The sequence below is a fragment of the Sebastes fasciatus genome, chromosome 14 (assembly GCF_043250625.1).
Source record: "Sebastes fasciatus isolate fSebFas1 chromosome 14, fSebFas1.pri, whole genome shotgun sequence".
NCBI lineage: Eukaryota > Metazoa > Chordata > Actinopteri > Perciformes > Sebastidae > Sebastes > Sebastes fasciatus.
Window position 1 is genome coordinate 26,061,768 of NC_133808.1, and position 14,515 is coordinate 26,076,282.

The 14,515-nt window shown below is 38.9% G+C and overlaps 2 protein-coding genes across 5 annotated transcripts in view; both read left to right on the forward strand.

The window, feature by feature from the left end:
• The first annotated feature begins 1,511 nt into the window (after positions 1–1,511).
• LOC141782209 (transmembrane protein 237A-like) lies at positions 1,512–8,679 on the forward strand. Its single transcript, XM_074658297.1, has 11 exons — positions 1,512–1,790; positions 4,455–4,531; positions 4,610–4,738; positions 5,424–5,529; positions 5,769–5,923; positions 6,652–6,772; positions 7,027–7,218; positions 7,323–7,396; positions 7,486–7,573; positions 7,667–7,788; positions 8,431–8,679. Exons 2-11 carry the CDS (start codon positions 4,462–4,464, stop codon positions 8,496–8,498), a joined length of 1,125 nt encoding a protein of 374 aa, XP_074514398.1. The 5' UTR covers positions 1,512–1,790; positions 4,455–4,461; the 3' UTR covers positions 8,499–8,679.
• A 1,122-nt stretch (positions 8,680–9,801) lies between these two features.
• LOC141781781 (abl interactor 2-like) overlaps positions 9,802–14,515 on the forward strand; it is a 30,573-nt gene continuing 25,859 nt past the window's right edge. For 3 of the 4 annotated variants that reach the window (XM_074657619.1, XM_074657620.1, XM_074657622.1), the window contains exon 1: positions 9,802–9,969. In XM_074657619.1, the coding sequence (XP_074513720.1) occupies positions 9,853–9,969 (117 nt within the window). In that variant the 5' untranslated portion in view covers positions 9,802–9,852. The remainder of the gene's footprint in view (positions 9,970–14,515) is intronic. The other variant, XM_074657621.1, reaches the window with a different exon arrangement.

Sequence of the window (14,515 nt, forward strand, 5' to 3'; positions counted from 1 at the left end):
ATTAAAGATCAAGATAAAATCATGTGGGTGCATGTCTTCTTTCTTCTCTCCCCCCTCCTCCCTCCCTCTCTCTCTCTCTGTTTGTCAGGTTAATCCTCTGCAGGACAGCTGTAGCTCAGCTGATTTAACAGGAGGATTACGGCCTTCTCACTGCATCATTCAGCTTTACTGTCATCCATACAAACAGCAGCGAGTGGCGGTCAGTGTAACACAACATAACAGATAACCTGAGACAGTGAGAGGATAAGATGGGGAAATATTGTGTTTATATGTTGACATGTTCTTTATAAGGTGAAATAACAACAACCAAAGAAAGATAAAGATAATAAGATAAATTAGTGTGCATGAAAGGGAAACATACACCTAGATTACAGTAATATGTGTATGTTTAAGTATTCAGATTTTGTACTATAGTAACAATACCACAGTGTTGAAATACTTTAGTAAAAGTCCTGCATTCAAAGTAAAAGTACAAAAGTATTAGCATCAAACTTAAAGAACCAAAAGTAACACTCATTATGCAGAATGGCCCCTTTCAGAATAATATATATATTACTGGATTATAATTATTGAACACAAAGGGAGGAGTGACGCGCCCATTTGTTTTGGTCTTAGTTGCTGGTTCTCTAGTGCGACATCTAGTGGTTCTGAATGTCATATGTAGAACATTAACAGTAATGGTGCAGCTCATTTTAATTACTTTATATACTGCTTGTGAATTTCCCCCTGCGGAATAAAGTGTTAATCTGTAATATTACATTATAATTTTAATATTTGTTGATTATATTTTTATTATTAATCGGAAACTGCAAGGAATTTTAATTTTCAAAATAAATGTAGTGGAGTTATAAGTATAATATTTGCCTCTTAAATGTAGTAGAAGTAGAAAAGTATAAAACAAAAATACAGTAATCAAGTAAGTACCTCAAAATTGTACTTAAGTTCAGTACTTGAGTAAATGTACTTAGTTACCAAAAGTGACCTAAGTACGCATGTGAGTGATTGTGTGTGTGTAATAGGATTGGATGTTTGACCTGGTTCCTGTGGTGTGAAGGTTTTAACTTTGACCTGTTAACCTCAGACAGAACCAGCACACCTGCTCAGACATGGCAAAGTATATGTCTCACTTCTTTCCCACAGCACCAACAGCTAAAACTCATTGGTGTCATAGTATTTAGAGCCATCCACCATATCAGACTTTAAAGGTGCTAAATGCGAGATTGGGAGGGTGGAGCTAAGTATTACAGAATGCTGAATAAGACATTTTTAGAGAAACAGCTAAAACATTATTTATGGAAAAAAAAACATCAGTCTAATAATTCTGCCTATTTGTGAGTAAAGAGTGATTGGATCTGTTGAAGAAAAGATGGGCAGAGCAGGGTGAGGGATTATTAGCATCCATGGCTACTTAGGAGCACTATACCAGCAGGTGACATCACAGCTGATCAACCAACCACAAAGCTCCCAGAGGCTGTCCCAGCTCAGCACATGATCCACCTGCCACTCTAAAACCCTGAGTCGAGTCTCAAAGCTGTAAATAAACCTCCTCCCCCCTGTGTTTGTCCTCTCTGCTTCACTTTAGCTCCACACTTTGGATTCATGCTTCAAGATTTTTATGTGAATTTGAGATTAAACAAGAGCAGAAGACAGAGAAATAAAGGGAAGGAGGGTGGGATTTTATACCGAGGCTCACCCTAAGACACTTTCCCTCAGCTTGATAAGATCAGACACAGACGGCAGTGATTGTCTGCAGTGTTTCTTCGCAGCCGCAGACCGACTCAACTGCACAGGTGAGCACTGATACTGATTCACTGAAATACACCTGAAAACAACTTTTTAAAATATGTGCTTGGCATAATAATAGTTCCTCTTTATGACAGGAACAAGATGTACAATTAGAAAGACTTTAATAAGGTCATCCTTAAAAACCATCGAGCCAAAGTTTAGCCAAATTTAAGCAACCCTAATTTTGATTCATATTTTATCATCTTTAATTTATCTAAGAGCAAAATATTAATATATATATATTCTATACTACTATATATTATAGTCTTTTGTTGTGTAGCATCTTACCATTCATGACTTGCGTATTTAGATGACATTGACTGTGGAGATATTTATTCAGTTTTTTAAAGGAAAAAGGGTTTAGCATAAAGTATAAAACTGTTACCTGAAAAAACTGAAAAGGTTTACGAAATTGTTTCTTTTAACCTTTTACTGTTCTTCCTGTGGGATGGCACTATGTAGAGCTTTCATACACCTTTAGTACTAAAATTACATGAACATGAACATTTAATGTATGTAGATTAGACCTTGAAACCTTGAAATGATATAATATAGACTTTTGAAGAGGCCCAACAGTGTAATAAATTCAAAACCAGGGACTAATGATCTAATATTGGGATTTTACAGTAAGGGGATCATCCTGAAAAGGCAGGTGCAAGTGTGATTAAACTGTTCACATTCTTGACAGAAAAAAACATCACTCAGGTTCACTTAGCTTTTAACTGCATTTCACAGTCTTCCTCAGTTGATTGCGTTTGCGCAGTTGCCATGGAAATTGGTCAGTTGTCATAAGTAGGTCACATGCAAAAAGTTCTCCAAACTAAACAACAGAATACGTTGTTCGTCCATGCTCTCTTGAACAACATATTGGAGTGTTTTCTGATCTGACGCCACTATCAGCAGGATGCCATCATTTGTCTGTGTCTCCAAGTCTCCCATTCCAAATAAATCTGTTTTATGATGTGACAACGCAGGTTTGGTTGGGTTTAGGCACAAAAACAACTTGGTTAGAAACATTGTGGTTTTGTTTAAATCAAAACTTTGTTATGGTTAGTTCAGTCAGGACATTCACATCAGGGTTTTAACCATTATGATGTGCATTTTAATTTGGCGGTGTGGCTCTGCTTGAGTTATCTTGCATGGCAGCTGGATTCTCACAATGTCAAGAGATCACATATCACACAAAAATCAATTCAAGTAATGTGTTTGTGCCAGGGCACGGACCAATCGGCGTCTTGTGAGGAGCTACTGGCAGCTAGGGGCGTGGCTTAGGTGTGTGACACAACACGGAGAGGCAACTGTTCGTTCTAAACAACAATGGCGGCTCCTAAAGTGGTTAGATGCTTCAGTAGCATCCGTTATATCAGAACTGGAGAGTATTTCTTCATTGAAAGAAGAGCAAAGACCGGCGCTAAAGGGTTTTGTCAATCTTCTCCCAGCAAGAGTTTGATTGAGAGATGGTTTATCCAATGACGCTAGGGAGGTGGAGCCGATGTTGATCCTAGTTTCCCCCCGACGTCGGTCACATTCCTGTTTTGCAAGACAGGCCTCACTAGATATAATTTAATTTTGTTGTGCTTCCATGGACTTTGTGTTGGAGTCTGAGTTGTGGTGGGGGCTGGTTGTTCGTTGGCGTTAGCGGACTCCATTTCTAACCGAATGTTAACTATCCTTGCACACTGTTAGACCTGAAGCGCAACTGAAAAAAAAGGCACTCGCGAGCGTGCATGACATCACATCCCCGAAAAAAATGGCCCGTATTCTTCACATTAAAAGCAGTCTACAGGCTGATAGAGGAAACAAAGAAAGTCGCCGAGGGTCTTATTTTTTAGGTTAGGCTAAAACCTGTTCACATAATTTTTCGATTAAAAAACGTTTATATGTGTAAAAACTTACATACAGTCCCTTTAATGTTCACTGCTAGCCAAGAGCTCACTAAGAGAAATGGAATAGAATACAACAGAAAACAAATGAACTTTATTGTTTAACCAATGCTGGAAATGTGTCTATGGCCTCATCAAGAGCATTAAACACAGATTACATTGCATTAAAAAAAAAAAAAAATCATTCTCACCTGGAAAAATAAATCACTGTAAAAACATGTGAGACTGCATCTTTGGTCTGTTAATCGTAGGATTGGTGGTTTGATCCCCAGCTCCTCTTCCTCAATTGCTAAAGTGTCCATGAGCCAGACACTGAACCCCAAATTACCCCAAAGTAAGTAAGCTTCAGATAAAAGTGTAAAAAGTGTCAATTGTAAATATAATGTAATAGATAAATGTGAACAAGAATGAAGAAAAACTGCAGTTTCAAACCAAAATTCAGGTTTGGTTTCAGTGTGTTTAAAAATGTAGCATGCTGAGATGCTGCAGTATACTGGCTTGGACTAGATTACAAGGCAGAGCTCTCTTTAAATAATACTTAAAATATCTTTCATGGTGTGTTTCCTGAAGCTTCGTTCCACCAGCTGTCCTCAAAGCTCAGGCTAATCCAATTATCTCAAACAGGCATCACCATCCGGCCACCGCAAGATCCTCATTAAACGTTAATTAACTGACCTAAATACTGTGAAAAAATAAATGAATAAAAACTCTCTAAAGGGAAATTACCTGCTGAAAGATCCTCGTAATTGATTTTATTCACATTTTAAACTGTTTATCCTCTCGCAGAGAAACCATGCCAACCGTCAAGAGCAAGAAGAAGAAGCCGAAGAAGGAGGTCAACGATGGAGAGGAGCAGGGAGAAGGTAAGAGGTGACGCTTGGAGCTCCACACAGCACTCTATTCTCTTCTACTCTATTTTACTCTATTATGTTCCTCTATAGTTGGTCTGGAGGTGGAGATGGAGGAAGTGACCAATAGGAGCCACTCTGTGAGCAGAGACCCTTTGACCCCAGAGCCGCAGGATCCAGCACCACAAAAGAAGAAGAAAAAGAAGAGGGTGCCTACTATCGGTAGCAACACTGCACCAACTGTTATTCATGTCACCTTTTACATTAAAGAAAGATAAACAGCTGGGGGAGGGGTTGAGTTTTATTCCCACACCAGTACCTCCATCTTTGTTCCATCTGTTCCAATAAACACAGTTGGCCTTCTTGGCTGGTGGGAAGCTGACAGGGGATGCAAATTGGGAAAAACAGGGAAAAAATATGCATCGAGACTAATGGTGCGGTTAGACCAAAATTCATGTGGAACGGAGCGAGACACATTCGCTTTTGGTCGCGAAATCTCCTTTGCTTCTCACTGAGTTCAGTCTCATTGAACTTTGATGAGACTCTTCGTTGTCTGGCCAGTTTGAGAGAGGGGGTGGGACTGACCTCTCAGGAAATATTGTTTGTTTATATTCTTGTTTTTTAACTGCAAAATAACTCAATAATCAGAGAAGGAGGGATGCTGATTGACAGAGGTTACTGGCAGTAAAGTGTGTTTACAACCCCACCCATTCCTGTCCCTCCGGCTTTTGGCTGCACCACAGCAGTACATTTTGCAAGGAAAACTTTGGTTTAAGTTTGGTCTAATCAGAAAGGTGTGGGTGTTAAATGTAGTGCTGACTTTTAACGAGACGATTTTTTATCAAAGTGGCTAAGGTGTTCTTTATATTGATAAGAAATCTCATGTTTCATGTTTTGTTTTGTTCAGATCAGGAAGCAGAGCACGCCGACGTGCCAAACGGTAACATGACCGAGCCCGACATGGACGGAGAGGAAATGACTGTTGCTGTAACCAGAAAGACGAAAAGGAAGAAGTGAGTAAACTAGCATTAAGTAAACTAATGTTTTCATTAACCAAATTTTGGATGAATTAAAGTGTTGACCTGATGATGGCCATCATCATAATAGATCACCAAAGTTATTAGAGTTCATCCTGAGGGGAACATGAATGGCAATTCATCCAATAGTTGTTGAGATATTTCAGTCTCCCATCCACTCAGCGTGGCTAAACATGAAAGTTGTACAAAACCCTCTTTCTTATATCACATGGCAGGAAGGCGAAGGCGACAGAGCACTACAGCAATGATCTGGGAGCCGAAGACGACGATATCATCACAGACGCCCAGTCCCCGATCCCCCAGCATTCCCTGTTCTCCGCCCCACACGGACACAGCCAACCGGTCGGCAGAGTCTTCGTGGAAAGGAACAGTGAGTGTGAAAGACAAGGCTGGCAGTGAAAACATACACAATCACTAGTTAAAGGTGCTATTGATAACATTGATAACATTCAGCCACTAGATTTTACATTCTCCATCTCCTGTTCTATTGCATTTACTTCACAACAAGTCGTTGCCCCCAATACTGACGACCCAGAGATACCACGTGATACCAATGTTGCAGAAAATTCGAATTTGCATTAATTTGAGTGAATAAATCAACATCCATTAGTCATTGAAGAGCAAAGCATTCATAGAAATGTGATATACTGTAAACTATTGATTGTTAAATTTCAAGTATCATACTTTTCTGTCCTTTTTGTCTCACGTCATATAGTTTGTATTTTGTTATGGCTTCAGACAAATATCTATTCCAAAAGAAACACTACATAAAATATGTGACTTAATTTTAACAAGTAAGGATTTGATTTCCTTTACATGGACCCCGTTTACACGCTGGCTGATCTCATAATAGTTAAGTGTTGATGCATCCAAGAAGCATTCAAGGGAGATTGAAATCTTATTCAAACCACCTCTGGGGGTAAACTGGACTAACTACAGCCTTAAAAATGACCACAGTGTCGATACATGTCATTGATCCACTTCAGAATTTTTAAAACAGACATTTTGACTGTCAGTGCATGAAAAGCGGCAATGTAATGTTCAAAAACAGCCGCTTCCTTCACATAAACAAGTGTGTGTGTGTGTGTGTGTGTGCAGGGCGTTTCCAGGCAGAGCGAGTTGAGCAGCTCCGACACTCAGAACTCATGGATGACTACATGGACCCCAGACAGATCTGGAGCACCAGAGACGTCGCTATGAGGGTCCACAGTGGCTTCAGGTCTGCACACACACACACACACACACACACACACACACACACACACACACACACACACACACACACACACACACACACACACACACACACACACACACACACACACACACACACAACACACACACACAACACACACACACACACACACACACATATTTCTTGATAATATATGTGTATTTGTATATATATTATTTGATAACTCCTTTTTGCATTCTGTCCTGTGGTGTGTGTGTGTATGTGTTCTCCCTCTGCAGGGTGATCGGGCTGTTCTCTCACGGTTTCCTGGCCGGTTACGCGGTGTGGAACATCATCGTTGTGTACGTGCTGGCGGGCGATCAGATGACCACGCTGCCCAACCTGCTGCAGCAGTATCACCCACTGGCCTACCCAGCTCAGTCTCTGCTCTACCTGCTGCTGGCCATCAGCACCGTGTCGGCATTCGACAGGTCTGTGGATCTGTGTATGTTGCATAAAATGGAAATACTCAAGTGAAGTACAAGTACCTTGAATTTGTGGCAACTAACAGCTCTCTGTTTGGTGTCACCTGCAGGGTGAACCTGGCCAAAGCCTCCATGGCACTGAGAGGCTTCCTCACTCTGGACCCTGCTGCTCTGGCTTCGTTCTGTAAGTGAGACAAGACAAAGACAAAGAAGAAGAAGATGATAATGATGATGATGATGATGCGTTACAGCAACTCTTGTCTCTGTGTTCAGTATATTTCATAGCCCTGATCCTGTCCCTCAGTCAGCAAATGACCAGCGATCGCATCAACCTCTATCCTACAGCCAACGACACTCTGTGGTGAGAACTTCTATTGTGTTCTACTGTATTTTATTGTGCTGTGTTGTATTGTGATATAATATATTGTGTTGTTTTTACTCTCACCTCCTCCAGGCCTCAAGGTTCAGAGGAGCAGATCCTGCGGCCGTGGATCGTAGTGAACCTGGTGGTGGCGCTGCTGGTGGGCCTGGCCTGGGCTGTCGTCTCCACCCGGCCCGACATCGACTACACGGAAGGTAGGTGGAGATGTTGTGCTGTGCATTACTGTCAGGTTAAAGGGCCAGTGTGTAGGATTTGGTGGCATTTAGCCGTGAGGTTGCAGATTGCAAACAACAGAAACTACTCCTGTGTGCCAAGCGTGTAGGAGAATTACGGTGGCTGACGCAAAGTTATAAAGTGCTTTACATAGTTGAACCAGGATTAAATCATTTCAGGACATTTGCTCTTTGGCCGTCCAGCAATTTACATCCTGAACATAACTTAGAAGAGACTTAATGTTACGTGCTTCACCTGGTTTTAAGGGGAAATATAGCTGCATGTTTTGTGTTTTGGTTTCTAGAACTCGTGTGTGCATTGCTGTTTATCATACTGTCACTCTTGATGCTACCACCAGATAGCACCAAAGTAAGGAATGTTATCAAACCCTACACACAGTGACTTTAAAGTTAGTTTAGTGTCATGTAATTGAGGTTTACAAATAATAAAAGTCCATTATACACTAAATATACTTAAGTTAATATATGTAAATATAAGTGATATACTATGTGTGTGTGTGTGTGTGTGTGTGTGTGTGTGTGTGTGTGTGTGCGTGTGTGTGCGTGTGTGTGCGTGTGTGGTTTCCATAATATTGTGGTGATGTGGTTTGTTTTTCTTTGCAGAGTTTTTGATGACAATGGAAGTGGAGGCATACCCTAGAGCAGACGAGAATCCGGACATCCCTGCCTGAAAGTCTGCACACCTCTGTCTGTCTGTCTGTCTGTCTGTCTGTCTGTCTGTCTGTCTATCTGTCTGTCTCAAACCAGTTTTCTTGTTCATCTTAATGTTTTTGTACAATAGCACTTTGTTTTGCCAAGAGTGATTTTGTAAATAAAGAAATACAGTATATGTACAGTAGCAGCTGTCAATTGTTTGTTTTTTGTTTCACAGCGTTATACCACAGGATGGTGCTGCTGCACTAAGAAACAAGTGAGGAGAATCATTTCAATATTTAAGATTACATAGCTTAAAGGTTAAATAACGCTCCAAATTTGCGCTAAGTTTTGGCGAGGAAAAACTGGCATATGGGGTCCCTTGACCTCTGACCTCAAGATATGTGAATGAAAATGGGTCCTTTGGGTACCCACAAGTCTCCCCTCTACACACATGCCCACTATGATAATAACGTATAGTTTTGGTCACTGACAGCTGTTGTTGCCTCTTGGCCTTCAGTTTGCCATATTATGATTTGAGCATATCTTTTATGCAATTCCGTCGAAATGCAGTAAAACGGAGCGCTTCAGACAGAGGGGTGAATACAGGTATATTTTTTTAACATTAAAGCATGTAAACATGTTCTAGTAGAAAAACAAAATACAAGTATGAACCTGAAAATGAGCATGATATGGGACCTTTAAAGTAAAAGCTTGTCAATGGAGAAGGTCTATCTCATTTACATCCTGCAGTCGAGTTTTATTTTTTACGTGATTCACCTGAACGCTCCATTAAACTGATGGAGTTGAAGGTATCATTATACATAGACACTTTCTCATAATTTGCTTTTTTCTTTAAGGAATTCAACACGATTGTCTTTACTACTGCCATGTCATCGATGTAATCGTTGACAATCTGCATGCTCCTCTTCTGCTGAAAGTCACAATCTCAGAGAAAAATACCACTTTCCCATCTTTAGGATTTCTGTCCATTTGTGATGTCACAAATATACAATATTTAGACCATGAAATACAGGTATATTCAGGTATATTCAGGCAGACAGTTTTGTTTTTTTAACATAACAGCATGTAAACGTGTTCTAGTAGAAACACAAAATACAAGTATGAACCTGAAAATGAGCATAATATGGGACCTTTAAGTAAGGATTCTTCTTCCACCACTGAAAATTGCCAAGCTTGTCAATGCAGAAGGCCTATCTCATTTACATCACTGCAGTCGAGTTTTCTTTTTTACGTGATTCACCTGAACGCCCCACTTTTTCCCATCATCTTTTTTTTTTCTGCTCTCTGGTCGTGTCAGTGGTGATATCTCCCACGTTCCCTGAAGGCAGCGGGATACATTCAGCCGTTAGTAGTAAAAAGCATGCAAAGATGGCGGAGCTACAGATGCTGCTGGAAGAGGAGATTCCTGCAGGACGGAGAGCTCTACTGGACAGTTTCACCAACCTGGAAAGAGTAGCGGAGTACTGCGAGAGCAACTATGTACAGGTACATACTAGTATGTAAAACACCAGGTGTATTACATAGAGTATAAATGACATATAACGGTGTAATGTTAGCAGGGAGTGGGCGGTTGGAGAGATGGGAGTGATGGAATGACAGTACCAAACTCCTGTTATGTGATTAGCATTTTCATGGAAGATAAAAAATCAATTCAATTTAAAAAAACACATATTATACAGTTAAACACCTCAGAGTCAATTCGGCTTTTTAAATTTTCCACTAAACCCTTCTGCTTTTATGTGAATTCAACTTTTATAACTGGTTTAGCTCACTTGACTGTTGGAATTTCATACGTAATTGAAGTTTTTCCCTTTTAAAAGTTGACATTTTACGTATTTATGTTTTTAATTGGTTTAATCTATGTGTGCCGAATGAATGAGTGATGTGTGTTTAGTCGTAAAATGTCTTAAAACATCTTCTACAGTGTGTGTGACAGTTGCAGATAAGCAGGGAATCATTATATGTAGGTTTTTCAATGGGAGTCTGGTGTGACATTTCTCCCATTTAGCCTGCTACTGTAGTGGCCTATGGAAGGAGAGTGTGTACCAGTAACCATCAATAGGAAACTGTTAAACCAATACTGTGTTATTAGCATGGCGTTGTTGTAATAATTATCCATATATATAATCTTGATTTCATTAAATATAGACATAGTTATCATCTTTACCAGTTCTGAGGATTTTGCTTAACATAATCTTGTGAGCAATGTTGTTATTATACACAAAGTTGTTCTGAATCTGGCTTCAAAACACTCACTACAATGTAGTGGTAGTGTACCTGCCATACATTTGTTTTTTTGGAGGAAAATATACAGTATTACTTACTGATAATTAAAAATGAATTAAGTGGAAATCTTAGAGGAAATTTTTTGAAACACAGATTCATTGAAGAAGATTGAATACACAATGATTGGCAGTGTGAAAAGTTAAATTTTAAGGTCCAAAATCGATGTTACCAAGAGTACGTATATCAGTACAATAATAACCTTGAAAATGCTCAAATTGATCACTTAAAAAGGTTTGCTAATTCTTTAACCACCCTCTCATTATTTAATCTGCTCATGGTATTTCATGGTACTGAAATAGTTGAGGGCTGCAACCAATTCTGTTATAATAATGTTTTAGATCAATCAATCAATCAATAATTTAATCTATTAATTTTGACAAAATGTCCATCACAATTTAACCAACTGTCTGACCAACAGTTGTAATTCAAAGATATTCAATTTAAAACAGAGAAAAGCAGCAAATCCTCATATTTGAAAATCTGGAATCAGTGATTTTATATATTTTTTTTGTTTAAATAATCAACCGACTATTATTAAAATTGTTGTAGATTAATTTTCTGTCAATCGAATAAATGTTTTAGCACTAATCTAGTCTCTCACACAACTGAGGAAGAGTATAGCTGGCAATTTCCATGTTTATCCCCTGGACGTTGCCTTTCAAATGTTCACCAAATTGGTAATACCAGCTTTTAATGCACACAAGTTCTACAAGTTTTTGATTAGATTCTTTGTTATTTTATGTGCCGATTGTTTTCTGGATTCATCAATTCATTGTCTAGGCCAAAACATGTCAGAAAATGGTGAAAATTGAGTCGGGTGACGTCTTCAAGTTTGCCTATTTTCTCCAACCAACAGTTCAAAACCCATATTGAGTTTATTATCATATTTTACAAAGAAAAGCAGCAAATTAGGTGATTTGGCATTTTTGCTTGAAAAATGACTTTGATAAGTGATTTATTGATTACCAAAATAGCGGCCGATTAATTTTCTGTTGATCGATTTATCATTTCAGCTCTGCTTCTGTAACATCCAGTGAAAAATGTATTTCCTTTTTTCATTTTAAGATAGCTATCTGTGTGAGGCTGACATCCATCTCTGTAGTCGGTTAGTGGAAACATGAATGCAGTGTGTGTGTTTTCATAGGCAGGCAAGGCTGTTATGGACAACTGTTCTTCTTCAGTTGGCTTTAAATACACACCTGTTCATCTCCAGATTTTATCTTCATCACATTTCTCGATCAACAAGACAGACTGCGTTAACAGTCTGCCTTTCCTAGAGGCTAAAATGATTTCTCCCCCATTTTCTTTCTTTTATTCTTTACTTATTTCACCCTTTAATTTTCTGGATAATTTTTTCTTATTCCCGTCTCTCTTTCCTATGTCAAATTTTCCTCTATAAAGTTTTCCCCTCTTCTCTATCTCTTCCTTCCTTATATCCTTTCACCCTTCCTGTCTTTTCTTTCACTGAAATGTCTCCTAACACTCTTTTCTGTCTCTGAGAGTAATAACTTTTCTCCTCTCAGCAATCACACCACGTCTTTCTGAAGAAAACGACCATTTTCTAGTTCATTAGCTTGTTCATACTACATGTCCAAATGGGGCCTAGTTAGGGCTAACTCGGTGCCCACTGGATGGCCTACATTCCCACTGCCAGCAGATGATGTGAGCTGTTACATAATCCAACAGTTGAGCTGTTGATCTTGTTTTATGGGCTAAATATTTGGATTCAGGGTTGACCCATGTTAAACCCTGTGTGGCCCCCTCCTAGGCTATCAGACACTGTCAGGATTAAATCTGTCTAGATTTATTCAAAGCCGGGCAGCTGCTTCTCGTTACACTATTAATGATATATCAATATTAAAATCTCAGTACTGAGGCATCGAGTGCCTGGTCAGATAGGTAATTTAGTTTACTCATATCTATTCTGATTAGATAGTTGCTGATTTAAATCGATAAACGAATTATATACATTTGATTGATTCAAAATTTTGTTTTTGCATGATGTGTAAAATATAGAGCTTATCTTAAAGATTGGTATCAGGGCCGATCCGGGCATATTTTAATGGATTGATACCATCTAAAATAAAGATAAAAATCATATCCTTTCTTCACTGAACTCCACTTTGTTTTGTCCACCTCAGCCTGCTAACATTTGGTCTTTTATTCATATCATATTAATAATTTAAGCTTATACATAAACTTAATAGTTTTGAACCAGGACCTTCAGCATTTGGATCAAGTACTTAAAATAAGGTGCCTGCAGCTGTTATTTCAGTGTGATATTAATCAACATTTAAGTAAATATTCTCAGTCTCTTGACCTCTGACCTCAAGATATGTGAATGAAAATGAGTTCTATGGGTACTCACAAGTCTTCCCTTTACAGACATGCCCACTTTATGATAATAAAGTGAAAATCAAGTTGTTTAACTGCACAAAAAGTTTATTTGAATTTTTTCCCACATTTAAAAAAAAAGTTCAAGTTTTGAATAAAAAGCGCCAGCCTTACCTCACATCGTCTATAGGGAAATATTAGCTAAATGGACATACTGCAATAACCCAGGTTGTCCAATATAACACCACTCACATCTCCATTGTGTGCTGTAGGTTTGTAAACTGTGACAGAAATTAAGAAGTAAATACCGGTATGTAAATATAGCAAACTTGATTAACGTTGCCATGATGTAAAACTGAGGGAACTGAAGCCCCCCCCTCTCTGGGTCCTCCACAGCTGGTACTAGTTAGCTGTCAGCAGAGCTAGTTGTAATGTAACTCGACCTCCTGCTGCTCATTGAAAACACATGGTACCATTGCAGGAGGCTGGACGTGGATGCCTGTCATGTGTGTGTGTGTGTGTATGTGTGTGTGTGTGTGTGCGTGTGTGTGTGTGTTTTGGGTTGGAAACCATGGCGATTACTTTTCCAGTTGAAGGAGTATCAGCCTCCACCTTCAGTGTTGGTGCCAGGAACAGCTCCTGCGGGGGCGAAACAAGCTGAGCGTTTGGAAAGACGGGTTTGTTCTCACAAGCTTGGCATTTTTAAACCTGAGCAGATAGCATGATAATTTATTTCACATTTCACAGCTAAAGAAAAACTTTTTTTCATGTTATTATTAGTTTTTTTAGTGTTTGGTCACTCCTACAGTTATTTAGCAGTAAGAGTGTTGGCATTTGGTTTTCCCTTTATCTGAAACAAGGGTCTAAGGACAGAGGGTGTCGTATGCTGTACAGATTGAGGCAAATATGTGATTTGTGATATTGGGCTACATAAATACAATCGACTTGACTAGTTGACAGCCTGTCTGAAGGAATGAAATTACCAAACACACCGATGTGACTTTAATTTGATTGTATTTATAGAGTCAGAATTTCAGTTTTGATAAATATTCTTGGGTGCATTAAAGGGGTAGGCTACACATGACAGCCAGTCTGAATGACTGAATTTACCAAACATACAAACATGGCTTCAACCGGTTCAATGAGACATTCATCATGTTGGTTTTAGGGCTGTCAATCGATTAAAATATTTAATCTCGATTAATCGCAAATTAATCGCACATTTTTTATCTGTTCAAAATCTGTACCTTAAAGGCAGATTTGTCAAGTATTTAATACTCTGATCAACATGGGAGTGGGCAAATATGCTTGCTTTATGCAAATATATGTATATATTTATTAGTGAAATCAATTACCAACACAAAACATTCACAAATATTGTCCAGAAAACCTCACAGTTACTACAAAGTGG

What these genes read in the sequence shown, in the direction of transcription:
- LOC141782209 (XM_074658297.1), top strand. Translation starts at nt 4,462, where the DNA reads ATGCCAACCGTCAAGAGCAAGAAGAAGAAGCCGAAGAAGGAGGTCAAC. An exon ending in TGGAGAGGAGCAGGGAGAAG is followed by an intron (nt 4,532 to 4,609) that starts GTAAGAGGTGAC and finishes GTTCCTCTATAG; the next exon opens with TTGGTCTGGAGGTGGAGATG. An exon ending in AGTCTTCGTGGAAAGGAACA is followed by an intron (nt 5,924 to 6,651) that starts GTGAGTGTGAAA and finishes GTGTGTGTGCAG; the next exon opens with GGCGTTTCCAGGCAGAGCGA.